Source organism: Symphodus melops, assembly GCF_947650265.1.
Source record: "Symphodus melops genome assembly, chromosome: 1".
NCBI lineage: Eukaryota > Metazoa > Chordata > Actinopteri > Labriformes > Labridae > Symphodus > Symphodus melops.
In genome coordinates, this window is record NC_136691.1 from 10,136,444 (window position 1) to 10,154,061 (window position 17,618).

At 38.9% G+C, this 17,618-nt stretch overlaps 1 protein-coding gene across 1 annotated transcript in view; it reads left to right on the top strand.

The window, feature by feature from the left end:
• The window catches only part of mettl24 (methyltransferase like 24), a 42,258-nt gene that overhangs the window by 21,134 nt on the left and 3,506 nt on the right, over positions 1-17,618 (top strand). The window contains exons 3-5 of the mRNA XM_079371348.1: positions 2,989-3,087; positions 8,247-8,380; positions 13,550-13,775. Coding sequence (XP_079227474.1) covers positions 2,989-3,087; positions 8,247-8,380; positions 13,550-13,775 — 459 coding nt within the window. The remainder of the gene's footprint in view (positions 1-2,988; positions 3,088-8,246; positions 8,381-13,549; positions 13,776-17,618) is intronic.

A 17,618-nucleotide genomic window follows, 5' to 3' on the forward strand; every position in this document is an offset into this window, starting at 1 on the left:
CCTCATGTGGCCACCTCTACTTGTCTCTGTGTCTATTAAGACCATCTGCAAGCTGCAGATGAGACAGAGACAGAGAGCTGTAGGAGCTTCCAGCTTCCTGGAAAGATATGTGATTGTTAACATGTGAACGAGATGAAACTGAAACTGACATACAGCTTCAACATCTCTGTAAAACTTTCCACACTATACTGCACCAGGGGGGCAAAGTGAATTGAGATTGGCATTTTGGTTTTCTTTGGCATTTGGAAAGAAATGTTCAGCTACAAGATCAGAATTAAAATTGTATAAAGGAACTGAACTACAAAGTCTCAACAAGGAGATTTAGAGAGTTAAAAAAATAAATAAATAAGAAAAGAGACATCACATCTTAGTGATCCAGCTCTTTTCACGCGTAAAGTATGATTTTTATCTTGGACGAATTAGAAAGTTGTAACAGTGAAATAAAGGCTTTTTTGCTGGCATATTAAACCAGTAGATAAAAAATGTGGCTCGTCTTTCAGATGACAAAAAGTTGCATTACATTTTCATTTTTTTGTGAGGGAATAAAATATGTCAAGGAATGCAACACGCAGTCTGTCTTCCTAAAGTATTCTAGAAATCCAATGCATTTTCTTACTTAACAATGCATTTAATACAAAATGATCTAATTGTCTTCCTGTATTATGTTAATATTGACAATATTATCTTGTTTTGTTAGAAATGCTGAAATAAGTAAATGTCATTTTCATGTCATGTTATAAGATTTGTAAACTCTAACTTTTCTTTGATTTCCCCCCCATCTGTCTGCCTCTATCTTTACTTTCTGCTGATTACTTAATGCACAACTTTTTTCTTTACAAATCAGTCTTCCATCTTCTGTCTGATGCCTGTGAGAGGCAAATCAGGAAAATCAAAGCGTAGAAAACAACAGCAATAGTGAAATCCACGTGTCCTCACCCATCACCCTATCTGTCCTGCAGGGTAATTGTGTTGATCACGCATCACTGGTGCAATTATTTCAAACTGAGACACCGTAGAAACACAGAGAGAGAAAGAGAGAGAGAGAGAGAGAGAGAGAGAGAGAGAGAGAGAGAGCGAGAGAGAGAGAGCAGAATGTGTGAGCTAGAGGAAAGCGAGAACTGGAAATAGAGAGTAAGGTGTATTGAATGAAAGAGAGAGGTGGAGGAGAGCTGAGGCACAAGGAGCATTCTTTGGAGATGTTTTGACACGCCACAAATCAATAAGAAGCTGAATGCCAAACACTGAACAGTGTTGCGTGGATCCAGCTCTACAGCTTTAGCAGGGACTGCTGATTCTCTGCGCTGTCAGGTCTCAGGATCAGCATCACTGGAGAGGGAAATGGCAAACATGATAGATAATGTACAAGTAGAGGGCAACATGTTTATAGGATTTTATGTGAATGTTGTGCGTTTCCACATGTTCATTAAAGAAAAGACAGCAGCATCACATGAAGTGTGTTAGTAGATCACATATGTGAACATGTAAGGAAATAATTATGGACGGGCAAATAGCCAGTACAACATCCCAGCCTCAAGTGTGATGTTTTTTGATACAATGAATGAATATTTTATTGTGATTGTCGGGTCATTTACATGCATTTGCAGGTGCAATACAAAAGAATTGTACTGGCAGCAAATTGTAGTGACTAGCGATGTACAACAATAGATGTTTTTCTATTCACAAAATTAGTTTTAAGAAATGTCTACCAAAAACAAAACTAGTGAGCACCGTGAGTGGAACTGGACTGATGCCAGTCATCAGAGCATTTTTTTCTGCTGTCGTGCCATTTTGTTCATGACTACATATTATTGTAGACCAGTTACTTTGTATAATATATATTCTTTTTTTAATTCATTTATAATGCAAACTGTAAAGTCAAAGCGTTCTGTGTGGCTTAATAAACTGATTAAAATATGAGGGAGTTAATGAAAACACAAACACGACCGTCAATGACCGGAGCTTTCAGGTAAATGTCAAATCCTTCAAAAGCTGAGGCTAATTGTGTTGTTTCTTTATTCAAGCAGAGTGCACAAGCGTATAAGGAGTGAAGGAGAGAATGAGAAAGAATTCAAACACTTGGTTATTTTCCTAAACATCTCTGCCTCTTTACAGACTGTTCACCAGCTGTGCCCAGAGCATGGAACAAATGCAAACATGATCTTGTGAGACAAGCCAGAAATGATCTGTGCATGTTTATGGAATATGTGAAAATATGCTGCAGCACTTTTTTAACACTTTAAAGGGAAATCCCATGAAATCAACAAGGCTATTTATACCAGGGCTGCTAATGAACATTTGGCTGTGTTATTTGCCCCCAAGAAATGATTGTACAACCATTGAAGTGCATTATGGAAGCTCTGTCTGTCCTTTTTCCCTTCCTCTTTTCATTCTCCATCTCTTTGCCTCTCCTCTAATCATAAACAGACACATTCCTGTAGAAATGAAGCAGCTGTAGAGTAGAGCTCTGCCAGATTCTAGGAATGTGGTCACACAGCAGCACTGAGCTGCTACAGTCAGCGGACGGTGAAGTCTAAGCACTTATTTTTCCACTGTTAAAATAGCTGGACTTTTTACAATACATTAAATTATCTCTACTGAGCACTGCAGAATGCCTGAGAAGGAATAGCATCCACTGTTTCACCAAAACAACACTGGAGCTGAACTTTAGCAGTTTGTCACTAACACACAGGTGAGAAAAAAAAATCCTCCACTGAGTACATCGTGACCTAGTTTGATTCCATCAGTAGCTGTACACAAGTGGGTTGGAATACCTGCAAGAATAAAGCTCCCATTGTTGTTATCCTTGTACTTCTTCTGAGTGGCCTACTTTGATGTTTCTTGTCAATGTTCATGTTCTTTTCATCATTAATGACCACTGTTGTGTATTTGTGTGTGTGTGTGTGTGTGTGTGTGTGTGTGTGTGTGTGTGTGTGTGTGTGTGTGTGTGTGCGTGTGTGTGTGTGTGTGAATGTGTGTTTTCCACTCCAGGCTCCTCGCTGGCATATGGACCTGGAGCCCTGGGCCAGTGAGAGTCATTCTCTGGAGGATGAAGCCAAAAGGTTCCTCCACTACATTACAACACCACAAGTAAGCAATCCTTCTTTGACTTCTTACTGCTCTGTGAAACAAGTTCCTGTTGTATCAAGCTTGAAGTTTTAATTCATATTTGTGCCAAATCTAACTTTAAAAACCACTGAACAGATAAAGTTTTGAAACCCTCTGAGATCTTTGTTATCAGAAATTGATCAGTCAGCTATTGGCCAGGTAGTCACTACACAAGACATATCTGCACGCCATAACTTTAGATATGTAACTATAATCAAACTCATTTAACAAACTAATATGTACATGATTATATGCGACATTAGTGCAGTGGTAAGTAGTGCAAAATATGCTTAAACATAATAAAAAGTATGTGATCATGTAACAGATGGGCTAATTAACACAAGGTCGTTAGCTTTACAGTATTTATTACAGTAGTGTTAGCTGATTTAACTCCAATGGCAGACATACTATTATGTACAGCACATCACGTGCTAATATGTACAGATGTGAGCAGTACAGCCAACATTAAATATAAAGGGAAGGTGTAAAGAAAGTAATTTGAGTGGAGGAGTTACAGGGTTTACTAGCTATTAACTAGCTTAGTATTTCAGTGGCTCTGTCTATGGCTTCATGCTTTAGACTGATGTAAAAACCTCAGTCTAACAAAGTTGACAAAGTTGGCTTCTTGCTTTGCTGACATCTTGCAAACACAACATATTTCACTTGTTTAATGTGTTTAACTTAAGCTTAACTAAACCTTGGAACCAGATGCACAGGTTTAGCATTGAGTCTGTACTTCGGAAAAAGACAATTAAAGTATTTGCCCAAATTGAAAGCCAGGCATTTTCTTAAAAGCTCACTGTTGCATATATAAAAAAATATGACAAGCTTGTCTTTATCAGACCAAGACTGAACTACACTTGCTCCTCTTTCACGTTCAGCTCAGCCAGAGAGCTCTTGCCTTGCTCGACAGCGCACATATAATTCATAACTCTATTGATTACCATACAGATTGAACTTCCAGCCCTTCTATTCATATTTAATCAATGAGATGTTGCGGTCTTTATGTCTGAATCAAATTACTCCAAATAGATTTTGATGTTCGGAATCAAATTGTAAGAAATATCGAGGGATTGAGAAAGCTTAAATTATGCGCCTTGATCCTTTTATTTAGAAGTATGTACAAAGACACAAGTTCATTTTATACCATATACACAGAAGAGCGCTATGAACGTTTTTTCGATTAAATGTGCTGCAGTTTTTATTATAATGAATTGGCTTGTAGATAAATCAGCAACTTGTCTTTTTCCCCTCACACAATACAGTGAGAACACTGAGTACCTCAATCCAAATGACTAAGCACTTGTTCTATATCTTTCACAAAGCAGACATTCAGTTCATAATGAATTAGCCCGGGATGTGTGTTTGTGGTTGTGTGTTCGTGTAGGTGTGCATGTGTGTGTGTGTTTGTGTGTGTGTGTGTGTGTGTGTGTGTGTGTGTGTGTGTGTGTACAGCAGCTTGTGTGTGTGAATGTAAGAGACAAGGACAAGAACATAGAGAAAAGGGATTGTGAGTGTGTGTGTGTGTGTGTGTGTGTGTGTGTGTGTGTGTGTGTGTGTGTGTGTGTGTGTGTGTGTGTGAGTGTGAGTGTGTGTGTGTGTGTGAGTGTGTGTGTGTGTGTGTGTGTGTGTGTGTGTGTGTGTGAGTGTGTGTGTGTGTGTGTGTGTGTGTGGGAAGATGGGGAAGGGAACTGTCTGTCATACACAGTGACAGCAGAGGGTGGGGGGAGTTGGAGGGCGCGTCGCAGCGTCTTCAGCTGTAATGCTGACTGACACAGTGCCTGGTAGAGCTGTTACTCAGAGAGATAGCCCATGACACAACTGTCCAATCAATAGCAGTCAGTATATCTTTCATGCATCCTCGACCAGCACACACGTATAGAAGGGAAAGATATAAAAGCACATAAAAGTATGTTTTTTTTCTAATTAGCCTGACTGCAGTTAGTGTTCATTCCTTTGATTAGGTGCTTAATGAGAGCATTCTTTCATGTCAGTTTTCACTGTGAATGTTCGTAAATGCTATGAATAAGTCTGCAGATGTGAAGGAGTATGGTAATCAAGAAACTTTTAGAATTTTACTGAACTCTGTTCATGGTGTACTGATAAACACCATCAACCTGAAATCATTAACAATTAACAGCAAAATGGATCTTTTTCCAAACCCATTCAAGTAGAGTGTGTGCTGACCACATGCTATTTTGTATGATGTTAAAAAAAAAGCCACTTTAAGTGACTTTTTACTTTAACTTTTATTTTAACTTCCCCTGGTACCATTGCAGTGGCAAATGGATTAAAGTAGCTGTAGCATTTTTCATGGTCCAAGGAAACTAGGGCTTCTGCCGTGAGCAAGAACAACAGGGCCTAAACGCTGACAAAGCCATTAACAGAACTTAACGGAGCAACCAGCAGTATGGACGAGGTAAGTTGTAGTTGTTTCAACTGAAATTTTCATTTTAACAAACCCACTAGCCTGAAGGTAAGAAAACAGTCCCAAATACTGCCAACCAAGCAGTTGCTGCAAGATTCTACCTGTTCACTTGTTTACATTCGGCCATAGAGAGAAGGCCCACTATCCGAGCTACAGCCAGTATGAACAGATGGCTCTGTTTCAGCTTGGCACAGAATCTGACTGGCATCGAGGGCCAAATTATATTAAAAAAAATAATAATAATAATTTGTTTAATAAACTAATAACTCTTGAACCAACTAGCCAGGCTGACAACGTTGAATCAATTAGTCAGCTAAATGTGCACACCCCTAATTTTGAGTATCAGTCACTGGGTGGGGTCCTTGAGAGAAAGCCAACTGGTGACTCTCCAGTTGTTGTGGCGGACTTGAACACTCACAAAAAAAATGATGCTGAACCTTTAGGCCAAATTCAATTTGAAATGGTGTTCAATACGAATTGAGATGTCTTCAGGCCATCTTCCTTTAGAGGTTTGGAAGTGAAGTCGATGGAAGGGAAGGATGTTTGTGTACTGTAGAGTTTGTAAAGTGGCCTTGGAACAAACATGTTGTTTGAATTATCAGGTTACATAAATAAAATGGACTTGACCCAATGTCCTGGGAAGGGTCCCCAAGAGGAGCTGGCTTCATATTTTATTAATCTACACAAACACTGTGAGCTATTTGTTTAGATAATACTCCGTTTAGTGCTACTTTGTTTACACTTTCATTGTGTAAAGTAGAGCAATTAAATACCATCAAGTCTGACACAATATTTTATCTTTCTCTGTGAAATGTCTGCAGCTGGTGGAGCTTAAAAACACCAGACAGAAAATATTCAGCAGCAGCTTCTGAGCCAAAGCTTAGTATAAAACTGCAGTAAACAAAAAAATACAACAGAACATGCTGACATGTATACATGCATTTACTCTCTGTATGTACACAGTTTATGCAGACACATTTTCATTATAAAGACTCAGAAACACTTAACAGTTTGCCGGTTGTGGGTGAGTAGGAGCTGAGTGGAGTCACAGATTCAAAGTTTGATGGATACATTTTTCGCTACGGCATTTCAAAAGGATTTTCTTTGAAGACGTGCAACATCCAAATAAAAGTATGCTTTGTGGGTACATAAAATAACTTTTTCACCAATAAAACAAGATATGATAGGTTTGTGTCTTGAATAGTAAAGTTGATCATATATTTAAATGTTACACTACACTACAAACCAATTTTTCTCTCCTTGCTTGTGGTTGAATTTTACATCAGATCTCACACAGTTTGGAAACTGAATTGGTGTAAATAAAGACTGCAAAACCAGACAGACTGTATGGATTATTGAGTATATAATAAACTTGTATCTCCTTCTTGTTTTCATCATCTTTCTTTAATGTCTCCTCTTCTCTTACTCTTTCATTGAGAGACTTGACTGTGCTGCAGATTTACATCATGAAGACCCACAACGTATTATCGACACACTCATCAGACCAGGGTCCAATTCAACTGCAGCTTCCATTGATTCATAGTATTTGTGTTCAAATACTTACTAAAAAAACATACTAAAAAATAAGTCCCAACAACTCACAAAAGGGCAGCCAAGCTGCCAGTTTCAAATTCTAAATGTGGATGTAATTCTACAAACTTCCTGTCATGTGATTTATTTTCCTATGTGACTTGGGCTAATCATTGTAAACTTGGTGAGACAGATGCTGTCGACGCTGTCTTCCTCTTACACATGCTTAATTCCCAACTGCTCAGAGCTGTCTGAATATTGAAAAACCAAGCTCTGATGATCTGTGCATTCTTGCTTCAATTTCAACTATGTTAAAAACAACTGTGTGGAGTTATGAATCATATAAACATACAATGAATCGCTTTTATATTGTCTTTGTGTGGCCTTGATTCTTTGCTGTATTTGAAGGATTTCAGATACAAACATTGACTGAGTAATATATACATATTGTGCATTTTTTAGCTCTTTTTTGTAGGTCAATGCAAGATTTAAAAAAAATAAGTATCTTGTTTATATCGGAAATAAAAGAAAACCTCTGGTGCGTGCTGCATATTGTAGCCAAGAAAACAGAGGAGATTGTCTTTGATTCATTATCTGACTCACATAAAGCGTCAATTGTTCACGCAAGATGTGTTCTTGAAAAAAACTGTGGATGTCAAGATGAAACATTTGTTTTCCTGGAAAGCCACATATTCCGACAAAAAAGATCAAATGAGATCGTATTGCCTCTGTTGATTAAGACCTTTGGGGCGAGCAGACAGATTCTTGTTTTTGTTTTTTTTTTACATCTGTGTATACTGCAGCATACAGAGTTTCACCTTTTAAAAGAGTCAGACAGAAGCACTCTTTTCTTACACCAGTCAAAAGTAGCAATAAAGAAGGAAGCTTGGTTAAGTTTGTGGAGGAGCCTTAAAATCCTGTGTTTGTTGTTTGAAATGTTATGTAGCATGTTTAAATCTTGTCTTTAATTTTTATGCTGCAAACGGATCTGTCGTACCTCTTTATATTACCCAAGTCCCCAAGTTGCATTCAGGGAACATGAATAACCTTGAAAAAGAGCTCTTGACAACAATGTAGAGTGCTTGGAAAAGTGTCTGCTTCCCTGAACACAGAAGAGTTTGTTGAGTTGTGAATCTTTTGAATGACATAATGAACGAATAATGTTTTTTGTGTGTGTGTCCAGGTTTCTTGTGCATCACTGTTCAAAGGGGAAGCTACTCAACAGGGAACTAAAGGATCCTGGACTGCGTGTCTGGACCCCAAATACAGCCTGACTAACAGGATACACAGCAAACACTGCAGGGTTTACTCCTTTGGGTGAGTAAGAACACAGACTCACGAGCAGAATCTAATCCTTATTGTAATCAGTGTAACAAAAGACGTCAAAGTCTGTACATTAGATTGGAGACGAACCGTCATGTAGAGCAGCTGTTGAGTGAAAGAATTGCTTTAATGTTAGACAGTCAGTGAGACTGTCCTTTTGAAGGTTTTTTTCAAAGCAACAGCTGCTGTGACAGGCTGTGATGCAACGACTTATGACTGCCTCTGTTGTTGTGTCAGGGGTTAAATTTTCATTTCTCTTTAAGAGGAGCCATTAAGGGTTTTTGTCTCCATTTTTTTACCCAAAGAACAAAAGCTATTCTCAAAACTGAGGAAATAGTCTCAAATTTCTATCTCTCCTGTCAGCCTAGTCGTTTATGTCTGGTGACTAATTGGTCAGTAAGCCTAAATGTGTGCATGAACAGTCTCTCTCTGACAAAAAAAAAAAAAAGAAATATTCAGCTAAATTTTTGGGGACAGGTTGCAGTAGGGTTTCTTTTTCTTTGTTTTTTGTTTTTTTCCACGACAGCTACTTTCATTTGCTGACTTACACTGTAAAAAGGAGTAACGTTACCTCTCACACCCACCTTTCATGCCACATCCACTCCACCTCTGCTTCCTCACCTTGAGTGGCACGTAATCTTGCAAGGAGTCAGCCAGGGCACTGAGGTGTTTAACCTTCTTCAAATTGGAGAGTCAATCACTCCCAGTTGGCTCTGTCCTGGATCAGCTTAGCCCAGTTTCTGCTCCCGCTGGGCCTCCGCTGGTGCAGAGGTCTGAAGGGATTTCTCTGCAGGAGAGAAGGAAGCTTATTAATTTGACTGTTGAGAGAAAGCCCAGGTGCACTGGCATCAAGTCCAGCCGGGGGCACAGATACTCCAGCTGAAAGGAAGAAGAGTATAAAGCAAAGCATACTGCTGTTTCTGGCATCCTGCATCTCCAGGGTGGAGGAGTCAAGGGTTAAAGAGGAAGATTTGAGGAAAACATATCTTATATCTTCTGGCTGAGTGATGGGAAGTCACTCATGCGATCGAGCAACATGGTCATGCACGCAATAAAAGTAACATTGAAATGCTTCCTCTCTAAGGTTTATGCAAACATTTTAACATTTAAAATGTTTATCAGCAGGATCTATTCAATTTACGTTAAGTTGCCCCTCAGATATGCTTAATGCAATACAAGTAAGGCAAACTATAATATAATGATTAATTATAATAGTCTTTAAAAAAAAAATATACTGTATAAAAAAGAAAAGAAAGATCCTAAATTCCCACCACAACTAGTCAGACTGCAGTCAGAATTTTCTCTTTACTGGTTATGCAAAGCGATATTCTCCTCTGTGTCCCCTATCTGACCTACATTCAAACACACACACACACACACACACACACACACACACACACACACACACACACACACACACACACACACACACACACACACACACACACCTTGGCCATACTTGTGAATCTATTCCTGGTGTGCAGAGTTTCACACTCTCAGGAGATTTACAAACTCTGGGCTACAGTCCACTGCTGCATATTACATTGGCTTTAATAGAAATGTCAAATCGTGTCGAGTGTGCAGTTGGTGTACATTGTTAAATCCAGCACCATTCTGAGCTTGTATGTGCACCACTGCGGGCACATTTTTGTGTGCTTTTCAAACGATGCGTCTCATTTGCATTCTGTTTAACGAGCCATGGACGGCTGTGCCTGGGCAGGATGAGCAGCTGTTTTGTGATTGGTCTCTCACATGGTGGTGGTGGTTGGGGGGGGTGGGGGCTACAGGCTACTTACCCCACCTTTCACCTCTTGTACTCGAGCTTAACTCTCTCATCCATCTCTGTCTGACTCCTCCGGCACTGATTTCAATCTCTGACTCTTTGCTGTTGACCAGACATGCTTTTATTCCCCTGATGCGCTTACAGTGCAGATGGTTACTGAAATCAAATATGCAGCGGATGACTCACGCATTATTACATCACATGCTCCAATTTAAAGGCAGGGTTGGTCATTTTCGATAAACTAGCATTATTTTGATAGTAGCATTCCCTCGATGCTGCGTCTGCACCCACCCTCTCCCCTCTGTGCTCCCTCAAAAGCCACTAACCACATCTTATTATTCCTCACAAAGAACATGGTAGCTGACAATGGTTTAAAACAAGTCCATCATCCATGACATTCTTGTGCGTCATCTCCCGCTGAACCGCCATTCAGCCCTACTCAGCTTTCCAACTTCTGACAAACTTTCCTTGCAAACTGCAGGCCATGTGGCAGTGGTTCACATTTAGAGCACCTGCGTATATAGTCTAAAGCACAGCAAGGGAATTAAAAATACCTTCTCTTCATCTCTAGGTGATCATGCATATTAATGTGCTGCAATGTGTGAGGAGGAAGGGGGAATAGGTGAGCAGCAGGAAGAGACGGTGAGAGTAAGGATGGAGGTGGAGACATAGATAGACATAGGGATTAGATATATTTTGAGAACATTTGGCTTGAAATGAATAACATAGAAAAGTGAAGATTTAGGGGCATAGGCAGGCAGGAGGATAAGAAGGAGAGAGAGCCCCAGACAGAAGATATTTCCAAGCCCACCAAGGGTTTGTTTGCCTCAACTCTTAGTCACAACATCCAGACAGGCTGTTGACATAATAGTTCACCGCAAGGACAGGCAGGTTTGTGGTCCAAAACCGGTCTTTCGCACTCTGTGTTCCAGAGAGAGAGGATATTTTAGCGTCTGAAAAACCTTCTGATGCACTGGGAGTATTCCTTGCTCCTTGCCACTGCACTGATTCCTGGCTTAAAAAAAAAAACACTATGTGAGAGAGGGAAACTCAATGAAATATTTAAAATACAAAGTGCACTGAAATGAGACGTCTTGTTGCATCTCAATCTCTCCCACACTGTAGACTCATTTCTCATCTTCCTACTAGCAAGAGATGCACTCAAGGACCCTGGTGCCTCATCTGTAAAATACGTGTACTGTGAAATGCTCTCCCTCTGCCGCAATTACAGAATACAGCCGCAGCTCAAACTAGACACGGGGGAATGCGGAGACAGCGACAGAGAGGGGAAGAAAAGAGAGAAAATTGCAGAATAAGAGTGGGTAGGGGAGGGGTGGGAAAAGAGAGAGCGATTGAGGATGGGGGAAGTGAGGGAGAAGCATGAAAGAGAGGGAAATGTGTCTGTGAACACAGATTTACACGACAAATTTCCTACCGTAGAGGCAACACTCTCAAGAAGGAAGGGTAAGAGAAGAGAGCAAAAGAGTAATATGGAATCAGAGAGATAACAAGTCCCTCCTGAATCCTTCAGAGAATCCTTCCATTCTCCTCCTGTTTTTTTTATTACTCTTTTTTTTTGTTCTTTGGATGGCACATCAAAGTCTCTGTAAAGTAAAATGATAAATCTGTGGTTTGTAAAGTTTTTAGCTCAGTTTACATTGTAATAAAGCGGGAAGACTTCATTCTGCTTAATGCTCAGAAGAGTCTAATTCATTAAAGCTGCATTGATGAATTCAATCCATCCTTCTCTGACTTGGCCTAAGAATTGTTTGAAAAAACATTTTAATGATGACTGATTTTCTGTATCAGTTTCAAACTTAGATTTCCCACCAATGCTACTATTATTAGGATTTTTATTTGGGCTTTTGTCTTTATTTGAAAGGACAGCTGAAAAAAAATACAGATTTGTATGAATGGTCACTTTACATAGCAGCCTTTGCCATCAGTGAGTGAACGGGTGTGACCGGGTGTAATAGCGCTTTGATTAGTCCGAAGACTAGAAAAGCGCTTTACAAGCTGAAGTCTGGTTGCATGAACGTCGTTGTTGGTTGGTCAATCATTTTGATATGAATGAGTGAAATATCTAATAAACAAAAATAAGCCGCAAATTGTTTTCAATTATTTATTTTTTTTAGAGATAGGACAGTGGATAGAGCCTCAGGTCTGATTTAAACCTGGGCTGCCCTCTTGAAGGAGTCCCCCCTTAACCTCTGTATATGAGGCACGCACACTAACCACTTCGCCACTGGCGCCCCAGTCATAAAATATTTTAAAGATATTCAAACACACAGATGTTAATAATTTCTCGATATTTAACATCCTCAGAATTTTAATGTAGCATCAACGTAGTTTCATAGTTTAGTCGTTATAGTCATAGTTTTCACATATCCAGTAACATTTTGAGATTTTGTGATTATCTTTGTCACAATATTTCATACAGTCATTCATAGTTTTCAGAGGACCAATCAGAGGATGTGGTTTTCCCCTGACTTTTACTCTGGTAACAACACAAGATTCGGACTAGTTTTTAGATCACAATGATTCCACAAGTGTTAGGTGAATGGATATTTAATGCTTTGTTGCTTTGCTTGCTCCCCACAGATTCAATTGTAATTAGTTTGTGGTTCCTTTTAATGTTTTTTTTTTTTCATCTAAGACTCTTAAAAAGCCAACACTTTTATCAAAAAAGTATGAAGTTAATGACCGTGAACAAAAACTAGAGTGATTCTAATCTGCTTTATCTGTATTTTGTGTTAGGTGTTTATTAGCCAAACAGCTAAATGGTAAACATTACATCTTCTATTTGCAGGGCAAAAACAGCAGGGTCTTCCTTGGGGCTTGCTCGAAAAGCAAAGCAATCCCCATTTGGTCCCATATTAAAAGCCTGTAATTACAGCACAAACAAACATGTTTAAAGTCTGCAACAAGCATGTTTTTCTCTCTAGCTGATGCTTTAAAACTTGTAGAAGGGGTCATTTTTTCACAACTCATCTGTTTTGATTAAATTAGGGGAGAGCTATGTGTAATTTGAGTGGACAAGTGGGCAAGTAGCTTTTTGCCTGGTGGCAAACCTGTGGCTTCACTCCCCTTCACTACCAGTTTCGAGCTTAGTCAAAAGTTAGTATTAATCAGTGTTTCCAAAATGGCGACCGTCATCATTGGCTTTCTTAATCTCTTCAGAAATCAATGGGTCATGTCACTAAGACAATGTTTTATACAGTAGTAATGGCATTTTAGCCTTAAAGTACTGCTGAGCCTCGCAAGCTGACACCATTACTAATGTGAACAGACTAATTTGGCTTGTATCAATTCAGAACTGATGATCATCATTCAGCCCATGACACACTCACCCTCATTGTCTTGTGCTGTTCGGGCTGCAGGTTGGGTGTGGATGATCGCTCCCTGGAACGTTCTCTGGCAGGTGCAGGATGTGAAGTCCACTGCTTTGATCCCAGTCTGAAGCAGCCTCACCTACAGCAGGATGAAATGTGGCTCCATCGGCTCTCTGTAGACTGGAGAGATCCTAACCCGGCCATTGTTGCCCAACGACAGCACGCCAACACAAAGAAACTTGCCACCATACTAAATGACTTTGGACACAGACAGGTAAGAGGGAGGGTGTATAAGTGGAATTCTATGCAATTTTTTAGGGCTATAATACGATTTTTGTTAGGGATTCTGTCATCATAAAATCACCTGAAACTGTATGAAAATGAATTTTCTTACTGGAGGATTCAACAGCATGCATGCAAACACAGGCCCAGCTTTACATCACTCTTTCCTCTGTTGTCTGTCTTAGGTTCGAGGTGGATCATTGATTATTTTGTTTTCTACGTTTGAATATTATCATGCTGAATGTTACCTCTTTAAAGACCCCCAGGGATTGTGTTCCACCTCATCAGATATGGATCTGCATACAAGATCAATCATATACACATGCACACCAAGCTCAGGGATAGCATGCATACTAATACAGCACACAGTTATAGATCCAGAAAATTCTTGCTTAGGAACAGAATGAATGACATTTCAAAGTCAAGGTAGCCAAGCTTTTCTTAAATAGACTAAAATCACAACTAAATGACAGGCTCTTTTCTCCACTCATGGCATATTATCAGTTTCTGATTGAGTGATGACAGATGGTGCATTTAGCCTCCAACATTAATGACTGGATCCCATTAAAACCAAATTTTAAGTGGTTCTAGCAGCATGTTAAATATTTCAATGACTTTAAAAATGTTTTAAAGAAACGTCTACTTTTATTGAGATACACCTTAGGTCAAAAGTCTTACACGTATACAAAAATATTAAAATCTGAACAGCACACCGTCATAAGCATGTGTCACATTCCTCTCTCAGAAGCACTCTTTTGATTTACTTTTGTGTTTGTGTGGTTTCTTTGTTGGGTGCCACTTACTTTACTTTAAGAATTTAAGCATCTTAAGACAGTTTGTGTTGAAATAAGAGGACCATGTGCTGGACATTACCTTTTTTCTTTTCCAAATATCACCCTGTTTTTGTTGTCTGGTGCTTCTTTTAAGAAAAACTATTAATATGACAAGTACTACAAGCCTCTAGAAATACTATTTGTATTCATTTGTTTGTTTGTTCTGATACATTGCTATATTGCTGCTACTAAGGGGATGCTAATAGACATTTCCCCTTTTTGTTTCAATATGCTGCAGTCAAAAAAGCTACACATAATGAATGAACTTGTTTTTCTACTTGCCTATAAGCTGTTAATTCAAAGAAAGTTGAAGTTAGCTTGAGGAGCAAAATGCCCATATGTTGGTCAATGGTGTGTCGCCTTGGCTAGATAATGAGTCATTTTCTGGAGCCTAAAGCAGAGCAGACAAAACTAGGGACTAATATCTTTTCAGTGTGACAAGAAATGAACATTGGCGTGGATGGCTTTGCATACCATATTGCTCCATTGATGAAAGTATTAGCCTATTTTGAATGCAGAGCCACACATGCATTCTTGTAATGAGGTTTTAATGTGAGTACATAGTGTGCCGGAGGAGCAAGCAGCAGCAGAACAGCTTCCTCTCTTCATCTCCTGTCCAGCCTCTGTGACAGATAAAGCACCTACGAAGAAACAGAGTCACTTGCAAAGGTCGAAATATGCATTTGTGCAGTGCCTCTTATCTGTTTAGGTTAGAAAGTAAACAGATGACTCATCCACGGAGCTCTGATGACCAGCCAAGCCGCAGACACTGTCGCCACATGGACAAATGCCAGTGGCAGGAAGCCATGTCTCATGTATTTAAAGAAACTGCATAACATTTGGCCAATTACATAATACTCGACATTGAAGGAACACAAAATTGCCTATTGTTCATCCATTAAACAACAATTTCCTTTGTGGATCTAAGGGCCCAATCCTGCATCCAAAAGTGTATTTATTTGAATCCAGCCAACCATCCAATCCATAAAGATTTGTGTGCTTTTACTTCGACACAGCAGTGGATTAAGTTTACTGCTAACATTCGTAGGCCTTCAAGCTAACAATACCATTTCAAAATGTTAATATGTAGTAAACCGTGTTTAGGCGATTCATAGTCTAAAACTTCTGGTCGAGCTGAAGGAAAGGACAGCGAGTCACCAAAGTCACGAGGATACATCCTCTTGGAGTCATGCAGGCCTGTGCCAAAATTTGCGGCAATCAGTATCATAGATGAGTTCTGAAGAACTCTATGGTGCACTGTTTTTAAAAAAGTTTTTTTTAATTTTAACTAACTAAAGTTTTGAAGATCCACATGGAAGGCCTTCTTAGGCAGAGCAGAATTTGAAAAGAGAATAAAAAATCTGAAACATGATTTGTCTGATGTTAAAGCAGTTGTTGAAGTACTTTCATTAGCGCAGAGTTGGAAAATCTCTTTAATGTGTAATTAAATATCCCAGCTTGTTATCAGCTCTCTGGTGGCCTTACTAATTAAAATACATATGATGAAGAACAAAGAAGCGGTGGTGATTTTACTACCTGCCATTTAGGAGAAATAAAAGTAAAAGAACTCTGACGCAGCCAATCATTTGGAACAAAAAGACAGTAAATAAAGTTGACTTAATATCCAGGATATGTCCATCATGTGTAAATAAACGCATTTCAGGCCAATTAACGAGCCAAAGTGTAAACTTCCATTTAAACGTTTTTCTCCAATCAGTATACTGTTAACATAGACTTACAGAACTTTCATGTAAAGGTCCTGGAAATTAAAATGTGTCCCAACATGCTGCCTAATCCTAAATATACTTTGCAGAAATAATTGCCTGGATTATTTGGATCACATACTGTGTGAGTCAGGAGAGGAAATATCCACACATTGGGAAAAAAGACTATCTGCAACGATCTGACCTTCATATCTTAGCATAGGGGTTAGCATAGAGGCAACTGATCAGTTGCATTATTGTTCAAAGAGTTTTAGGGTTAATCATGAGTTGTTACACAATTGAAGCCAAATTTGTCACTTCAGTACTGATGCAGTAACAAAGATGCAGAAAGTGAACCAGGGTAAATAGATGTGTAGGGTGAGAATTTATATTTCAAATTGAGCATAAACCATAAAAAATACAATTTAGTTGATAAAAGACTATTGATACATAACTTTGTATAAGTAACCCATGTGTATTCATCAAAAATATAACTCCTATTGTGACAATGTTATAATTTAATTTAGCAGATGCTTTTATCCAAAACAATGAGATAAGTAAGAATCTAAACGGTGCCAACTAACAGCTTTAAGTGCGAAAGGAAATAGGTGCTGACAGGTAGCTCATAGATGCAATGCACAGGGTGCAGAGATTTATTTTATCATCATCAGAAACAACAGCTGCCACTGGATATCGTCATCATCATAGTCATCACCACCATCATCATGAAATTTGAAAAACACCCTAAATACCATCCTGAGTAGTATCTTCAGTCACATTAATATCGTTAAGTGAGTGGGTGTTCATGAAAGAGCTGATGTTTGTCTTAAAGGTAGAAAAGGACTCTGCAGATGAAATAAAGGTTAGAACATGTACTTCATTCCTCAATATACTGTAAAGGACAATACAGAAGAGAAGTTTCTAGCTGGCAACTGAAGGGCCCTGTTGTGAAGGTAGGACCAGGCACCTTTAACTGGCATAGCTGGAGGTGGGGCTGGGCAATATGGGCCAAAAATTAGATCTTGAGTTGTTGGGGTTTTTATTTCTCAGCTCAATGGCAACATACGACATATATCACACAACTTGTTTTTTCAAGAAATAACAAAAAAAGTAAAATAAAAATGGGTAAGAGGCTTATACAAACAAACTACCTGTTTATGAAACAAAAAATACGACCATGAAATGAAAATACTCCCTAAATAATATAATTTAAAAAAGAAGAGAAATATATAACATTATTTTAACACAACATGAAATATATGGATAAAAACATATATTAAGGTTGGATGAGCATGCTCT